The sequence below is a fragment of the Elephas maximus genome, chromosome 7, assembly GCF_024166365.1.
Source record: "Elephas maximus indicus isolate mEleMax1 chromosome 7, mEleMax1 primary haplotype, whole genome shotgun sequence".
Lineage (NCBI taxonomy): Eukaryota > Metazoa > Chordata > Mammalia > Proboscidea > Elephantidae > Elephas > Elephas maximus.
The window spans coordinates 115,554,175-115,569,694 of record NC_064825.1 but is presented as its reverse complement, the minus strand read 5'-3'; the positions used below and the strand labels follow the sequence as shown (position 1 = coordinate 115,569,694).

Genomic DNA, 15,520 nt, shown 5'->3' with positions numbered 1-15,520 from the left:
TAATGGGAGAAACATAGCCCAATTTCTCATTCCTCCAATCATATCAGCTGACATCTAGACTTCCACCAGACTTGAGAATGAGACCCTTTTAGGTTACCTGACTAACAACTGATCTCATAAACCTAAGTAAGTTGAGCCGAGATCAGCCAAACTTAGATCAACAGAACTGCTCATCTGATCCATGCAATATCCTTTACCATCAAGTTGATTCAAAATTATAGCTTCCCTATAGAATAAGGTTGAACTGCCCCATAGGGGTTCCAAGGATTCAAACTACAAGGATACAAACCACTGACATTTTGTTTAGCAACCAAGTTCTTATTATTTTTGTTAGGTACAGTCAAGTCAGTTCTGACTCACAGCAACCCTGTGTACAACAGTACGAAACACTGCCTGGCCCTGCGCCATCCTCACAATTCTTGTTTTACTTGAGCCCATTGTTGCAAATACTGTATCAATTCATCCTGTTGAGGGTCTTCCTTGTTTTCACTGACCCTCTACTTTACCAAGCATGATGATCCCTCCTGACAGCATGTCCAAAGTATGTGAGATGAAGTCTCGTCATTCTTGCTTCTAAGGAACATTCTGGCTGTACTTCTTCCAAAACAGATTTGCTTGTTCTTTTGGCCGTCCATGGTATATTCAATATTCTTTGCCAATAGCACAACTAAAAGGTATCAGTTCTTCTTCAGTCTTACTTATTCATTGTCTACCTTTCGAATGTATTTGAGGTGATGGAAAACATCATGACTTGGTCAGGTGCACCTAGGTTCTCAAAGTGAAATCTTTCCTTTTTAACACCCTAAAGAGGTCTTTTGCAGCAGATTTGCCCAATGCAGTGTGTCTTTTGATTTCCTGGCTGAGCTTACATGGATGTTGATTGTGGATCGAAGTAAAATGAAATCCTCGATGACTTCAATTTTTTCTCTGTTTATCATGATGTTGCTTATTGGTCCAGTTGTTAGGATTTTTCCTTTTTTTATGTTGAGTGTAGTCCATAATGAAGGCTTTGGTCTTTGATCTTCATCAGTAAGTGCTTTGAATCCTCTTCATTTTCAGAAACCAAGGTTGTGTCATCTGCATAACACAGATTTTAATGAGTCTTCTTCCAATCCTGATTCCCCGTTCCTCACATAGTCCAGCTTCTTGGATTATCTGATCAGCATACAGATTGAATAAATGTGGTGAAAGCATATAACCCTGACACACACCTTTCCTGACTTTAAACCATGCAGAATCCTGTTGTTTTGTTCAAAAGACTGCTTCTTGGTCTATGTACAGGTTCATCATGAACACAATGAAGTCTTCTGGAATTTCCATTCTCTGCAATTTTATCCGTAATTTATTATGATCCACACAGTCAAATGCCTTTGCATAGTCAATGAAACACAGGTAAACATCTTTCTGGCATTCTCTGCTTTCAGCCAGAATTCGTCTGATATTAGTCCTGATATCCGTAGTTCCATGTCCTCTTCTGAATCTGTGCTGACTCTGGCAGTTCCCTGCTGATGTACTGCTGAAACTGCTTCTGAATGATCTTCAGCAAAATTTTGCTTGTAGGTGATATTGACAATATTGTTCCAGAATTTCCGAATTTGGATAGATTGCCTTTCTTTGGAATACACATAAATATGTATATCTTCCAGTCATTTGGCCAGGTATCTGTCTTCCAAACTTCTTGGCTTAGACAAGTGAGTACTTCCATCACTGCACCCATTTGTTGAAACATCTCAGTTGGTATTCCAATGTCTTCAGTGTAGCTTGGACTTCTTTCTTCAGTACCATTGGTTCTTGGTCACATGCTGCCTCCTGAAATGATTGGATGTTGACCAATACTTTTAGGTACAGTGACTTTGTGTATCCTTTCCATCTTCTTTTGATGCTTCCTTTGTCATTCAGTATTTTGCCTATAGAATCCATCAACACTGCAACTTGATGTCTGTATTTTTTCTTCAGCTCTTTTCAGCTTGAGAGATGTCAAGCATGTTCTTCTCTTTTGGTATTCTATCTCCAGATCTTTACACAAGTCATTATAATACTTTGCCTTCTAGAGCAGCCATTTGAAATCTTCTGTTCAGCTCTTTTACTTCAGCATTTCTTCCTTTTGCTTTAGCTACTCAACTGACATCCTTTTTGGCATTTTCTTTCTTTTCTATCTTTTTAATGACCTCTTGCTTTCTTCACATATGATGTTCTTGAAATCATTCCACAACTTGCCTGGTCTTTGGTTATTAGTGTTCAACACATCAAATCTATTCTTGAGATGGTCTCTAAATTCAAGTGCAATATACTCAGGGTTGTACTTTGGCTTTTTTGGACTTCTAAACTTCTTCAGCTTCAACTTGAACTTCCATATGAACAATTGAGGGTCAGTTCCACAGCTGGCCCCTGGCTTTGTTCTGACTGATGATATTGAGTTTTTCTATCATCGCTTTCCACAGATAGAGTTGATCTGATTTTTATATGTTCCATTTCGTGAAGTCCAAGTGTGTAGTGGCAGTTTATGTTGTTGAAGAAAGGTATTTGCAATAAAGAAGTCATTTGTCTTGCAAAATTCTATCATGTGATCTCCAGCATCATTTCTATCACCAAGGCCATATTTTCCAAGTACCAATCCTGCTTATTTATTTCTAATTTTTGCATTCTAATCACCATTAATTATCAATGCAGCCTGATTGCATGTTCAATTTCTTCATCTTTGGTTTTAGTGGTTAGCAATAATAAAATATTTTTGTTTTAACTAACACATTTTTGAGTGGTTTGTATGTAGTCATTGGAGTCACTCACTTTCTCAGTTTCTGGGAATATTACCAAAAAGATTTTCCAAAGAATTATCATATGACATTTTAGAATATCAGTTATTCCTAGAGGCTCCTTGTTAAAACAATGCAATAAAGAGCTTTGAAATGTTAAAATACTGTAATTTTGTTGAATATGGTTAATATAATATCTTACTAAAATGGTATTATCTTGTGTGCTTTAAATTCATTTTCATCAAGAGCTTGGAGAGTCACACTGTGATTATTCAATTTATGAGTAGTGATTCTGACATGAATTTCATTCAATGTTTTAAATTTAAATAAACCTTTAAACACACCTCCCATCTCTTTAAATCAAAGATACATACATAAACAATACAACTTTCTTGTGAATGTTTTGCCTAGGTGTTATTAGGAATCACTGACAGTCATTTTTTTCCACATCCTTTTTAAATTTTGCTATAAATTGACTCTTTCCATCAGGAGTCATGCACTCAGTAACTATAGATTGACTGTTGCACTAGGAAAAAAATACTGGATAGTAAACAAATATATCATCAGTACTATGTACTGTATATCAGAGTTCAGCATGTCACCATGTGGACTAAAAAAACCTAACACCAATCTTTTACAGGTAAAGAAATACACATAAACAGGGGCAAAGCCATTTCCTTCCTAGGATGCCCTGTGCAATTCTACTTGTTTTGTTCTTAAACAATCACTGAGGTCATCTGGCTGGCTGTGGGGACCAATGACTGCTTTGAGGCTATCTCCAATCCACCACTGTACATGGTTCTCATGTCTCAGAAAGTCTCTGTGGAGGTGGTGTCTGGCTGATATATGCGAGGAAGAGGGTGTTCTTTGACTCATATGTGTTTAGCTCTTGAGATTCCATCCTACCTCAAAAATGTGATTAAACACTACTGCTATAATCAACCCCTTTTCTTATCACTTGCTTGATCTGATGTCTCTATAAATGAACTGCTGTTGTACACTGTGGCTACTATCAATGAGATTATCACCATGGTAGCCATCCTCACATCCTTCCTGCTTGTTTGTTCTCATAACCATCCTGAGATCTTACTCTGCAGAGGGACAGTGCAAAGCCTTTCCCAACTGTGCCTCCCACTTCACAGCCATTGTTATTATGAGGTGCCTATATATTTTTTTTTTTTATGCGTTGGCTCTGACTCATAGAGACCCTATGTACAATAGAAGGAAACACTGCCTTGTCCTTTGGCATCCCTAAAATCTTTATTATGCTTGAGCCCACTGTTGCAGCCACTGTGTCAATCCATTTTGGTAAGGGTTTTCCTTTTTTTCACTAATACTCTGCTTCACCAAGTATGATGTTCTTCTCCAGGGACCAATCCCTGATTATAACATATCCAAAGTATTTGAGGCAAAGTCTTGCCATTCTCACATCTACTGAGCACTCTGGCTGTACTTCTTCCAACAAAGATTTGTTCGTTCTTCTGGCAGTCATGGTATATTCAGTATTCTTCACCAGCACCATAATTCAATGGCGTTGATTCTTCTTTGGTCTTCCTTATTCATTGTTCAGCTTTCTTATGTATATGAGGTGATTGAAAGCAACATAGCTTGGACCAGGTGCACCTTAGTCCTCAAAGTGACATCTTTGTTTTTTAACACTTTAAAGAGATTTTTTGCAGCAGATTTGCCCAATCCAATGTGTCTTTTAATTTTTTGGCTACTGCTTCCATGGATGATGATTGTGGATGCAAGTAAAATGATATCTTTGACAGCTTCAATAATTTCTCCATTTATCACTATGTTGCTTATTGGTCCAGTTGTAAATATTTCTGCTTTTCTTAAAAATGAAAATGAGATAACATGAGCTGGCTTAAAATTTGATAGTGAAGAATGAAAAAAACATATATATATGTATATATATATATATATATACATGATATGGGGCATCTTCTGTAAGCTAAATGAACATTCATACCATGTGCCTTTATTATAAGATACATGGAATATAGTAGGTTTGCAGTAACACATGAATTTCTCTTACAAATCTACAGAGGCTGTTAAGAAAATACTTTGTCTTTACCTTCAAAGGATGCTTAATATAGTGGCGATGATGGGTTAATGACAAAAGTGAATATTCTATGAGGCAGACTATAATGAGTATCATAGAAAGATTGGGTCAAGGAATAGTTCAAATCCATTTAGTGATATTGTCAGTGTGTCTTCATAAAGAAGGTATTATTTGGTCTTGTCCTTGGAGTATGAGCAGAATTTTAGGAAACGTACTTTAGTGAAGAAGGGGTTATATTCAGGAGAGACTAGAAAGAACAAATTAAAGTAAATGACAATGTGATTTTGAGTCAACTATCTCACCAATTTTTTATTGAGTGAATACTGAATAATGTGTGTGTTTACGTTTCTCTCTGTGTATGTGTGTGTACCCAGTGCCATCGAGTTGATTCCAACTCATAGTGACCCTATAGGACAGAATAGAACTGTCCCATAGTATGTGTGTGTAAGTGGTACCTTATATACAGGCTACTTTGACCTGAATGTAAAATTGAATAAATATGGTCTAGATCTTGAACATGTTTTCAAAATAGTTCCCGTGTGTCAGAATAATAAACTATACTTTGCTGCAGCAGAGGCTTAGAGACGAATCTAAAAAAACTAGTATGTGCAAAAAATGGGAATAATGACTGTCTTTCCAATCTGTATTCCATGCTATATTTCTGCTTACTCATCCATCATAATAATTATAAATTCTTCATTTTCTTTCATTCTGTATTTGTTGGAACAAAGACCTAGAGTTTTAATTCTTCTCAAAAGAACTCTCATCCACCATTAAAAAAAAAAAATATATTGAGTTACCATACAAGTTGAATACTAATTGTTTACATAAACTTACTACAAACAGACAAAAAAATTATCATCAGACAGCCATTAATATCTCAATGTATTTAACTTGGTAAAGTCTAAATATTATATATCTCATCTTAATAACTCACCTTTGTTTGACTAACTCATAGATCCTTCTATTCTCTACTCAGTATGCCTAGATAAGATTCCAAAAAATCAGCCATATAATGAGAGATATAATTTGTCAAGTGTTTCGGTGAGGGAGAAAAAAATTTTTTTTTTTTTTTAAACTGGGGAGCAATGTTATATGGGCTCAAAAATTATTTGGGATGGTGATATGATTTTTAACTTATGATTATTAATTAAGATTTCTGTTTTCGGTCTTACATATTTGTTGATAAGAAATCAATTAAATAATCAGTGCATATTAAAAGATAAGAAATAGGAAAACATTGTTTTAGATATTGAATGTCTGATGAAAGGCTTTTTCATTTATTTGACCTCTATTTCTCTGGGTATTTACGTAAGTATCCTTCACTACACATCTGGAACTTATACAATTTCTAATTTTGTTTGCAATTAGAAAATTATATTATTTTTAAATTGAATCAATGATAGCTAATTAACCCCCTTTTATTGAGAAAAAAATTTCACTTCTCTCATGCTTTGGGAAATGATCATATTTTGTGGTGGAACTGGCACAACGCACTTACATTTTGCTCTGATAAAACTGAGACCCATCCAGTTGCAGTAACTTGGCCAAGGTTGTAGAAACTGTTGTTGATAGAACCAGGCCAATCATTTAAAATTCCAACCACACTGGCAAACAACTCTTTTACTAAATACTGTCATGTAATCTCATATTCTTTCAAGTTGTGACATTTCAGATTCTTTATGGCAGATTATCTATCAAATTTTAGCAATGAATTTTTTTGGTCACTGTGATTGTTAAGGTTGTCTGTCAACTTGGCTGGGCCATGATTTTCAGTGGATTGGCAGCTATGTAATGATGTGGTTTGGCTGTTATCTAATGATGTAATTCAGCAGTTATGTAATGATGTAGTCCTTCATGATGTGATCAGCCAATCAGTTGTACGGGGAGCTTCGATTCTCTGCATAGAATATGTATATATATACATGGATGTTCTGGCAATTCTCGCTTGCTTGCTCTGGATCCTACATCTGGCTTGTCATCATCTGACCTCCAGTTCTTGGGTCTAGTGCCAGCAGCCAGATGTATTGCCTGCTGATCTTGGGATTCATTGGTTTCTGCAGCCTGTGAGCAAGTAACCTGATTTCTTACTTGCTGGTCTTGAATTGGTCAGCCTCCACAGCTGTGCGAGTCAGGAGAAGCCTCCAGCCTGACACCTGACCCAAGGACTTAGGACTTGCCAAGCTCTACAATTGCTTTAGCCATTTCCTTGAGATAAATTTCTCTTTATGTATATGCTTTATTAGTTTTGCTTCTCTAGAGAACCTAGCCTAAGACGGTCACATATCCCTAAATTATTCTTGAAAAAGTATATACCCTAGGAATTTAATCTGACATATAATATATTTCCTTGTAAGCTTAAATAACAGCACAGTGTGTAATCTCCAGTGCGTATTATAATTAATTTAGATTACATGAACAAGATCATTTTAAGCAATCAGACATATATCTTTCCTTGTTCTCCTGAACTTATATTTCAATCTCCACTTTCCTCATAGACATTATAATTTTATGAATAACACTCATACTTTCAATTTCTTGTGATCGTAATGCTTTTAATGTCATTGAATGTTTTTTTCTTTTGAATTGAGTTAACCTTGTAAAAATAAGTATAGTATTAACTAAGAAATATAAATGTATTGCAAATTTCAATAAAATATAATTAATCAGAAATAAAAAAATGTTTTTGGGAATTTTTTTTTAATGAAAAGAATAAGTTTGGACTTTTCATTTTTATCAATTATTGTATCCATAGAAAAACAACACAATGCTAGAAGATAATAGGCTAAGCATCTTTACATTTTAATAAATGAAAGTGCTGAGGAAGATTGGTCATACTGAAAGCAAATGGTGATAGAAGCTGTTGGAAATTGTGTTGTAGTAGCAATGCCACTAAACACTTTCAACTCCATGTAATGTATGTGCCAATTTCTTATGCTGATCTTTCATCAAAAAGTTACTTTTAGTGATGCATTAAACACAATTAGATTGCTTTTGAATTATTTTGAAGACAAACTTTCTTTCCAAAAGGATTTGCTACATCACCTATATTCTCTAGTCCCTCCTGTACCCATGCCCTTTGCAACTATTCACAAGTGGTAAAATCAGTTTCTCCATTCCTTAAATGTGGCCTACTCTTGCAACTTTCTTTGGCTAACAGATGGTGGCCAAAGTGACATTGTGCAACTTGTAGCCTTTGAGAGGCCTTGAGGCTTTTGCACAATCTCTTGGAATCCTGCAAAGCTGCCATGTGAACCAACACAGACTAGCCAATTGGATAATGGGAGACTTAACCTAGTCACCCAACACCCTCCCAATCACACCAGCTGACATCTAGCCCACAGCCAGACTGGAGAATGAGACACTGTTAAATCAACTGATCTCATACACCTAAGCAGGAGGAGCCAAGGTCAGCCAAGCCTGGACCAGATCAGCAGAGCTTCCCACCTGATCCATGCAATAGTGGGCAACAAAAAAACTGTTGTTATTTTTAACCAATATGTTTCTGAGTGATTTGTTTAAGTAGTTATTACAGCCATTCATTTTCTCGGTTTCTGGGAAGATTACCAAAAAGAGTTCCCCAAAACTTATACAAGAATATCTACTATTCTTTCACTGAAACCAAAAAACCAAGTCAAACACGTTGCCATCGAGATGAATCTGACTTATAGTGACCCTACAGGACAGAGTACAACTACCCCATAGGATTTCCAAGGAGCAGCTGGTAGATTCAAACTGCTAATTTTTGGTTAGCAGCTGTAGCTCTTAACCATTGTCCCACCAGGGCTCCACGTAGACATCACACAACCAACAAAGGAGCAGCCCTTGGAGAGATACTTGAGGCAGTCTCACTTAATGGCCTCTGGCATTGAAAATTCTTCCTAGGGTGTATGCCATCCCAGGGCCACTATGTACCCCTGCTCTTCCTCACTTAGTCATCTGGATGTACAAACCAGAAAACAACCTGTGGCCTCTTCCTACCAGTGATTATATGTGTGGCCCTGGGCAAGTTACACCTGCCTGTAACGCAGTCACCTCATATGTAAAGAAGCCATGATAACGGTGCCCTTATCATTTAGTTTTATAAAGCTGAAGTGAGTTAACACTTGTATTTAGAACACTACCTGGTATGTAGGAAGGGCTCAATAAGTCTGAACAATTATTATTATTCTATGTAAAAGATAGTTATTATTCCCACCCATTTCTGGCATTTGATGGAACTCTAGTATGAGTTTAGACCCTATCCCCTCCAGGAAAGAGCTTTTGAGTGTAAGACAGGAACCATTTACAAAACCTGGTCATATATTTCACTACAGGCTCACAGAGGCGATGCCTGGACACAGCATACATTCTCTGTAATTCACAATGCACTCTGGAGGAAACCTTGATGGATTATAATCTTATTAATTCCAAACTGGGATTTATATTTCATCAAAACTAAACACCAGTTGCTATTGAGCAGATTTTGCCAAACCTTTCTTTAGAGCTACCTCTGGTTGGATTTAAACTTCCAGCTATTCAGTCAGCAGCCAAACATTTAACCGTTTGCACCACTACCCAGGGACTTATATCCCATGTTATTGTTGTTATATGCCGTCAAGGCAGTTCCAACTCATAGCGACCCTATGCACAACAGAACGAAACACTGCCCGGTCCTGCACCATCCTTACAATCATTGTTATGCTTGAGCTCATTGTTGCAGCCACTGGATCAATCCACCTCATTGAGGGTCTTCCTCTTTTCCTCTGACCCTGTATTTTGCCAAGCATGATGTCCTTCTCCAGGGATTGATCCCTCCTGACATGTACAAAGTATATCCCATAGAGGTCAATAATTGCTTGAACCCCAAGATACGGTAGTTTCCTTGTTGATACCCCACAGAGATCAATGCTTAAGAAAGATGGGCCCCATGAGAGCCCAAAGAAAAAACATAAAGGCGATAACATTTTCTATCATAGCATCTTCAGAAAAAGGAAAACTATGTCTGTCCCACAGCTTGGTTGGTTAGGCTACAGTCTGTTTGTTTGAATATGTACATGAGTGATATTATTTTGGGATCTGGAAGATTATTTTTATTTTTCTAATAGAGGTAATTCACTATAGTGTATGCATCTACTAAGAGCCAGGAAGGGAGAGAAGAAATGAAATAGTTATTGTCCTCTGCCTTTGCTTTGTGTCCTACACCTTGAAGCCAGCTGCTGTACACAAAAAAAAGTCACCCTTTTTCCCCCCTCACACCATAATATTTATGCTTTGCATTAATTCAGTTAACTTTATACATTTCACTTAAAAAAATGGGGATAAAAATTATGCTTCAAGGATGTGGTGAGGATTAAAAGTGTAATTCAACTTGTGGATACATACATAATATTCTACCTGTGCATTCTATTTTTCAAGTTGATATTTTGTCAGTCATTTTTCACATCATTAAAAATTCTTCAAATTTATTCTTTTGTTAGCTGCATCATATATATGTGCCATAATTTCACCATTTCCTTCTTAACACTTAAGTGAATTCTAAGTTTTAGTATCATAAATAATGCTACAATGGAGCAAGTAGGCACTTTTGTTCATAATTTCCAATCCATATCTTTGATCAATTCTCCCAGTTGATTCAAAGCAGGGAATTTCACTGTTAAATAGGTCTTGTCGAAAAAAATTTTTTTTTTAGGAAGGTAGTTTTTAAGAATATCCAATTCCATCAACCATGACCAAGATTAAATAGTGTAATTACCAAAATAATTACAAAATTTTTACAGTAAAGCGATATTCTCCATCTAAACAATATCTATAAAAAATGAACACTGCTGAGTTAGTGATCCACCACTTCAATGGAAAATCCAGAGAAGGGTGCTATACATTTTAAAGGTTATTTTCTAGGAGCCCAATATTTGGGGATTGATTGTAAATTTTGTCAGGAAAAAGGGATTTGAATTTCATGGAACGATAAGGGTAATTAAGTAATACTTTAACCTCCTTCTAATGATTAAGTTATAATCTCTGAATTGTAGAATGTGTGTTTAAAGAGTCATATAGGTTTTAGTAGATATTAATGTTTCCGTGTGATCTGTGAACCTAACTGTGAGCCTTATGCAGCTATTTTTCACTATGCCTGAACTCTTCCTAAACTTCACAAAAGTAATGTCCCATCCCTTTCCTGCCAAAATTACTCTCTTACTTCTTCTCGTGCCTCCTCTTAGCAGAGAGCCAGATCTAAAATTTGGATCACATAATGGAGAGTAACTTTTAGTTTATTTATGTATTTTCTCCAACCCCGAATAAGGTTGGAACATGAACCAGAAAAACTGCACCATGGTGACAGAGTTCATTCTCCTTGGATTATCAGACATCCTGGAGCTGAGAGTCTTCATCTTCCTACTGTTCCTTCTAATTTATGGAGTCACGGTATTGGGTAACCTGGGAATGATAGCAGTGATTCAGGTGAGCTCTCAGCTTCACACCCTCATGTACTTTTTCCTCAGCCACTTCTCCTTTGTGGATTTTTGCTACTCCACTGCTGTTGTGCCTAAGATGCTGGACAATATCTTAAACAAGGACAAAGCCAGTTCTTTTGTTGGGTGTACTGTACAGTTTTACTTATTTTGCACGTGTGTGGTCACGGAGGTCACACTGTTGGCCGTAATGGCCTATGACCGGTTTTTGACCATCTGGAACCCACTGCTCTACATGGTCATCATGTCCCAGAAGCTCCATGTACAGCTGGTGTCTGGCTGCTACCTGTGTGGAACAGTGTGTTCTCTGATGCACTTGTGTTTAGCTGTTGAAATTCCATCCTATCGATCAAATGTGATTAACCACTACTTCTGTGATCTACCCCCTCTCTTATCTCTTGCCTGCTCTGATGTTTCTATGAATGAACTGCTGCTGTTTATTGTAGCCACTGTCAGTGAGATCGGCACCATTGTGATAATCTTCACCTCCTACTTGTTTATTTTCATCACCATTCTGAGGATGCACTCTGCAGAGGGATGGTACAAAGCCTTTTCTACCTGTGCCTCCCACCTCACAGTCATCGTTGTCTTCCATGGAACAATCCTTTTCATTTATTGTTGGCCTAGTTCAGGCAAGAGTTTGGACAAAGAAAAGGTAGCCGCAGTGTTCTACACTGTAGTGATTCCCATGCTGAACCCCCTGATCTATATAGCCTGAGGAACAAAGATGTGAAAGAAGCTATCAGGAAAATGGCGGCCCCCAAAATATTTTTCTAGAGAACGCTTTCTTAGCACGACTGCAAGTTTCAAAGTGGAAGGTGGTGGAGGGGTGCCTAGGTGGGCTACGGTGTTGGACTGGAGAAAACAGTAAGGAACTAGGTAGTTAGGAATGATAACTTTTCATTCACTTATCTCTGTGCCTTTCCAATTAACAAGAGAAGAATTGAGTATATTTAAATAATTTTAATACATTTATTTGCTTTTCTCCAACCTGTAATTGTTTTAATATGACAATGGTACTGTTAAGGCACAGGCATTTAATTTACTGTAAAACTTCAAAAAGCTAATGGAGAATTCATGACAACCTTTTTCAGTATCTGTAATGGAAAATATGAGTCTTTTCAAAACTGAATTTCTTTTTTTTTTTTACAGTGAAGAACACACCTTCATCAGTTTATGCATAAAATGAGAATTCCATATGTGAATACATTTTTAAATCTAGTTTTAAAATTGTTGTCGTATATTTGTTTATTTCTTGTTTCCTTTATTCATTTTGCTGCTGTTGTTGTCATTGAAGTGCCTGGTGTGTTGAAACTCCAAATACTTTCTCATTTGAAAAATTGAGACAATATTAATAATTATTTCACAGGGTTCTAAGGAAAATTAAACTACATACAATAAGTAAAGAGTTTGTTGTACTATGGTGACTTGCATGTTGCGGTGATACTGGAAGCTATGCTACTAGTATTTAAAATACCAGCAGGCTCAGCCATGGTAGACAGGTTTTAATGGAGCTTCCAGACTAAGACAAGCTAGAAAGTCCTGGCAATCAAAAAAAATTAGCCAGTAATAACCTTATGGTTCACAACAGAACACTGTCTGACTCATTTGTTTTGGACACATCATCAGGTAGGGTCAAATGCTGTTAAGACTACTTAACAGTGTAGGTGTGAAATCACAGAAATATGATCTAAGGAATTGTTAGTTGTAAAAGAGAAGATAATCAAAAATGTAGTGTCAATGTGTGATGTTAAGCGGATGTAAAATCTGGATGACTTGGTGAAAACTATATGGTGAAAATGAGATCCTGCTGTGAACAGTAGACAATTTCTCTGTATATCAGTGCTCTGAGGGGTTGGCAATAACTTTAGAAATCCTAATAATTCTGTTTCTAGCCAGATGTAGCTACTTCTGAAGACTCTGAGAAAGTAAATGTCTGACATTATTGTCCTATTGTCAACATATATGAAGAGATGCTCTGCACCTAATGCCCTTGGCAGGAATGTAACTAAGCAGTGAGAGACCTGAAGACAGCATTTCTCTACTTCCCAAGTGTAGTTAGTGTCACAGGTGAGATGTTGTTCCTTACAGAGACTAAGGAGATGGTTGACACTTAACAAATTTCTGTTGAGTAAATATAAAGATAACTGCTAATATGATTTCATAGCATACAACAATTTTCAAAAAGTATGAGAACGATCACAGAGTACAAGGAGACGACTTCTAAATTTCTAGTTAAGTTCAATGTAAAATGTTTCTAAAGCTGCTGCTGTTTACCTTCAGGTTTTCTAAGAAACCAGAATTGCATCAAAAAACTGTAGCCGGTTTTAATTGCTTGTTTTGATGCCTCTGGAGAATAAGGCAACAGATCTTCTCTAGGGTCCTGGTGTCAAAGGGAATGGAAGTAGATGAAGAATCTTAGTACCTCCCCTAAACAAGCTCTCCAGAGAGAGAAGGGGGGCTGCCTTTTCCAACGGCAGAGTTGTTTCAGATTCTCAGAAAACAAGGATATTCTTTCTCATCTCATGCAAGGAACCTAGAAAATGTCTTAGTTTCAGGCAGTTTTTCAAGGGAAAAATTATTTGGGAAAATTTCTGGTCACTGCAGACATTTCGTATCTGGATTTTCAGGGGACAGGATGCTCACTTTTCCTACAAATCTTTGTACAGACAGCTTGGCTTAGATGAGTACCTCAGTAGCAGTTTCCTGAATAACAATTTCCAGGGAGTCAGAGAACAGATGGTCTTGAGAGTTCTCGAGAATGTCTGTCTAAGTGCTTCTGTGAATTTTTGAAAGAGTTGTATAAGGGAGAATAGGCATTTATTTACATAAAATTGAATTGAAAGGAATAAAATGAACTTTCTGGAAAAAAATACATAGTTGTTGTTAGGTGCCATTGAGTCAGATTCAACTCACAGAGACCCTACGTGCTATGGAATGAAACACTGCCCCGTCCTTTGCCCTTCTCACAGTTGTTGTTATGCTTAAGCCCATTGTTATAGCCACTGTGCTAATCCACCTGGCTGATGGCCTTCCTCTTTTTCACTGACCCTGTACTCTGCCAAGCATGAAGTCCTTCTCCAGGACATGATTCCTCCTGACAACATGTCCAAAGTATGGAAGACGCAGTTTCACCATCCTTGCCTCTAAGGAGCATTCTGGCTGCACTTCTTCCAGGACAAATTTGTTCCTTCTTTTGGCAGTCCATGGTATATTCAATATTCTTCGCTAGCACCACAATACAAAGGCGTCAATTCTTCTTTGGTCTTCCTTATTCACTGTCCACCTTTCACATGCATATGATGTGATTGAAAATACCATGGCTTGGGTCAGGCACACCTTACTCTTCAGGGTGACATCTTTGCTCTTCAACACTTTGAAGAGGTTCTTTGCAGCAAATTTGCCCAATGCAATCCATCTTTTGATCTCTTGACTGCTGCTTCCACAGTTATTAATCGTAGATCCAAGTAAAATGAAATCCTTTGACAACCTCAATCTTTTCTCTGTTTCTCATGATGTTGCTCATTGGTCCGGTTGTGAGGAGTTTTGTTTTCTTTATGTTGATGTGCAATCTATACTGAAGGCTGTGGTCTTTGATCTTCATTAGTAAGTGCTTCAAGTCCTCTTCACTTTCAGCAAGCAAGGTTGTGTCATCTGCATAACACAGGTTGTTAACGAGTCTTCATCCAATCCTGATGCCCCATTCTTCTTCATGCAGTTCATACACAGAAACAGGTCTAAATAAGATTTAAGAGCATGGAAAAAATACTTGCTCATGTGCTAATGAGGGCAAAAAGAAAACAAACAAAAAAAGCAATTAAAAGGAAGGAGATTTTCAATACTGCAATTCCTGGATTCACAAGATAATATGCATTATTTAATTCACAGGACAACAACATTTGAGAGAAAAGGAATCATGATATTAAATATGCACATTAGTTGCAAGTCGAATTCAGGCAGCAGAAACATTAAAATCGACCACCATCAAGGAAATAGATGTAATTTATTTAATTAAGCACTAAGTGCAATTTTGCTATCCCTGAACCTCCCCCCCCAAAACACCCAAGGTGAACATCTGACATCTGGAGACGTTTTTGATTGTAAAGACTAAGAGGGGAAGGTACTACTGGAACGTAGTGGAAAGAGGACAGGAATGCTGCTAAACATTATGCAATGCACAAGGCAGCTCTGCGTAGAAATTATCTAGCACAAAATATTAATAGTGTCAAGGTTGAGAAACTCTGAAA

The 15,520-nt window shown here is 37.1% G+C and overlaps 1 protein-coding gene across 1 annotated transcript; it reads left to right on the top strand.

Annotated features, from left to right (window-relative positions):
- The first annotated feature begins 11,112 nt into the window (after positions 1-11,112).
- Positions 11,113-11,991, top strand: LOC126080781 (olfactory receptor 5L1-like). The gene has a single exon (XM_049891953.1). It carries the CDS (start codon positions 11,113-11,115, stop codon positions 11,989-11,991), a length of 879 nt encoding a protein of 292 aa, XP_049747910.1.
- Positions 11,992-15,520: the final 3,529 nt, after the last annotated feature.

Coding starts and splice junctions, on each gene's coding strand:
- LOC126080781 (XM_049891953.1), top strand. CDS start 11,113: ATGAACCAGAAAAACTGCACCATGGTGACAGAGTTCATTCTCCTTGGA.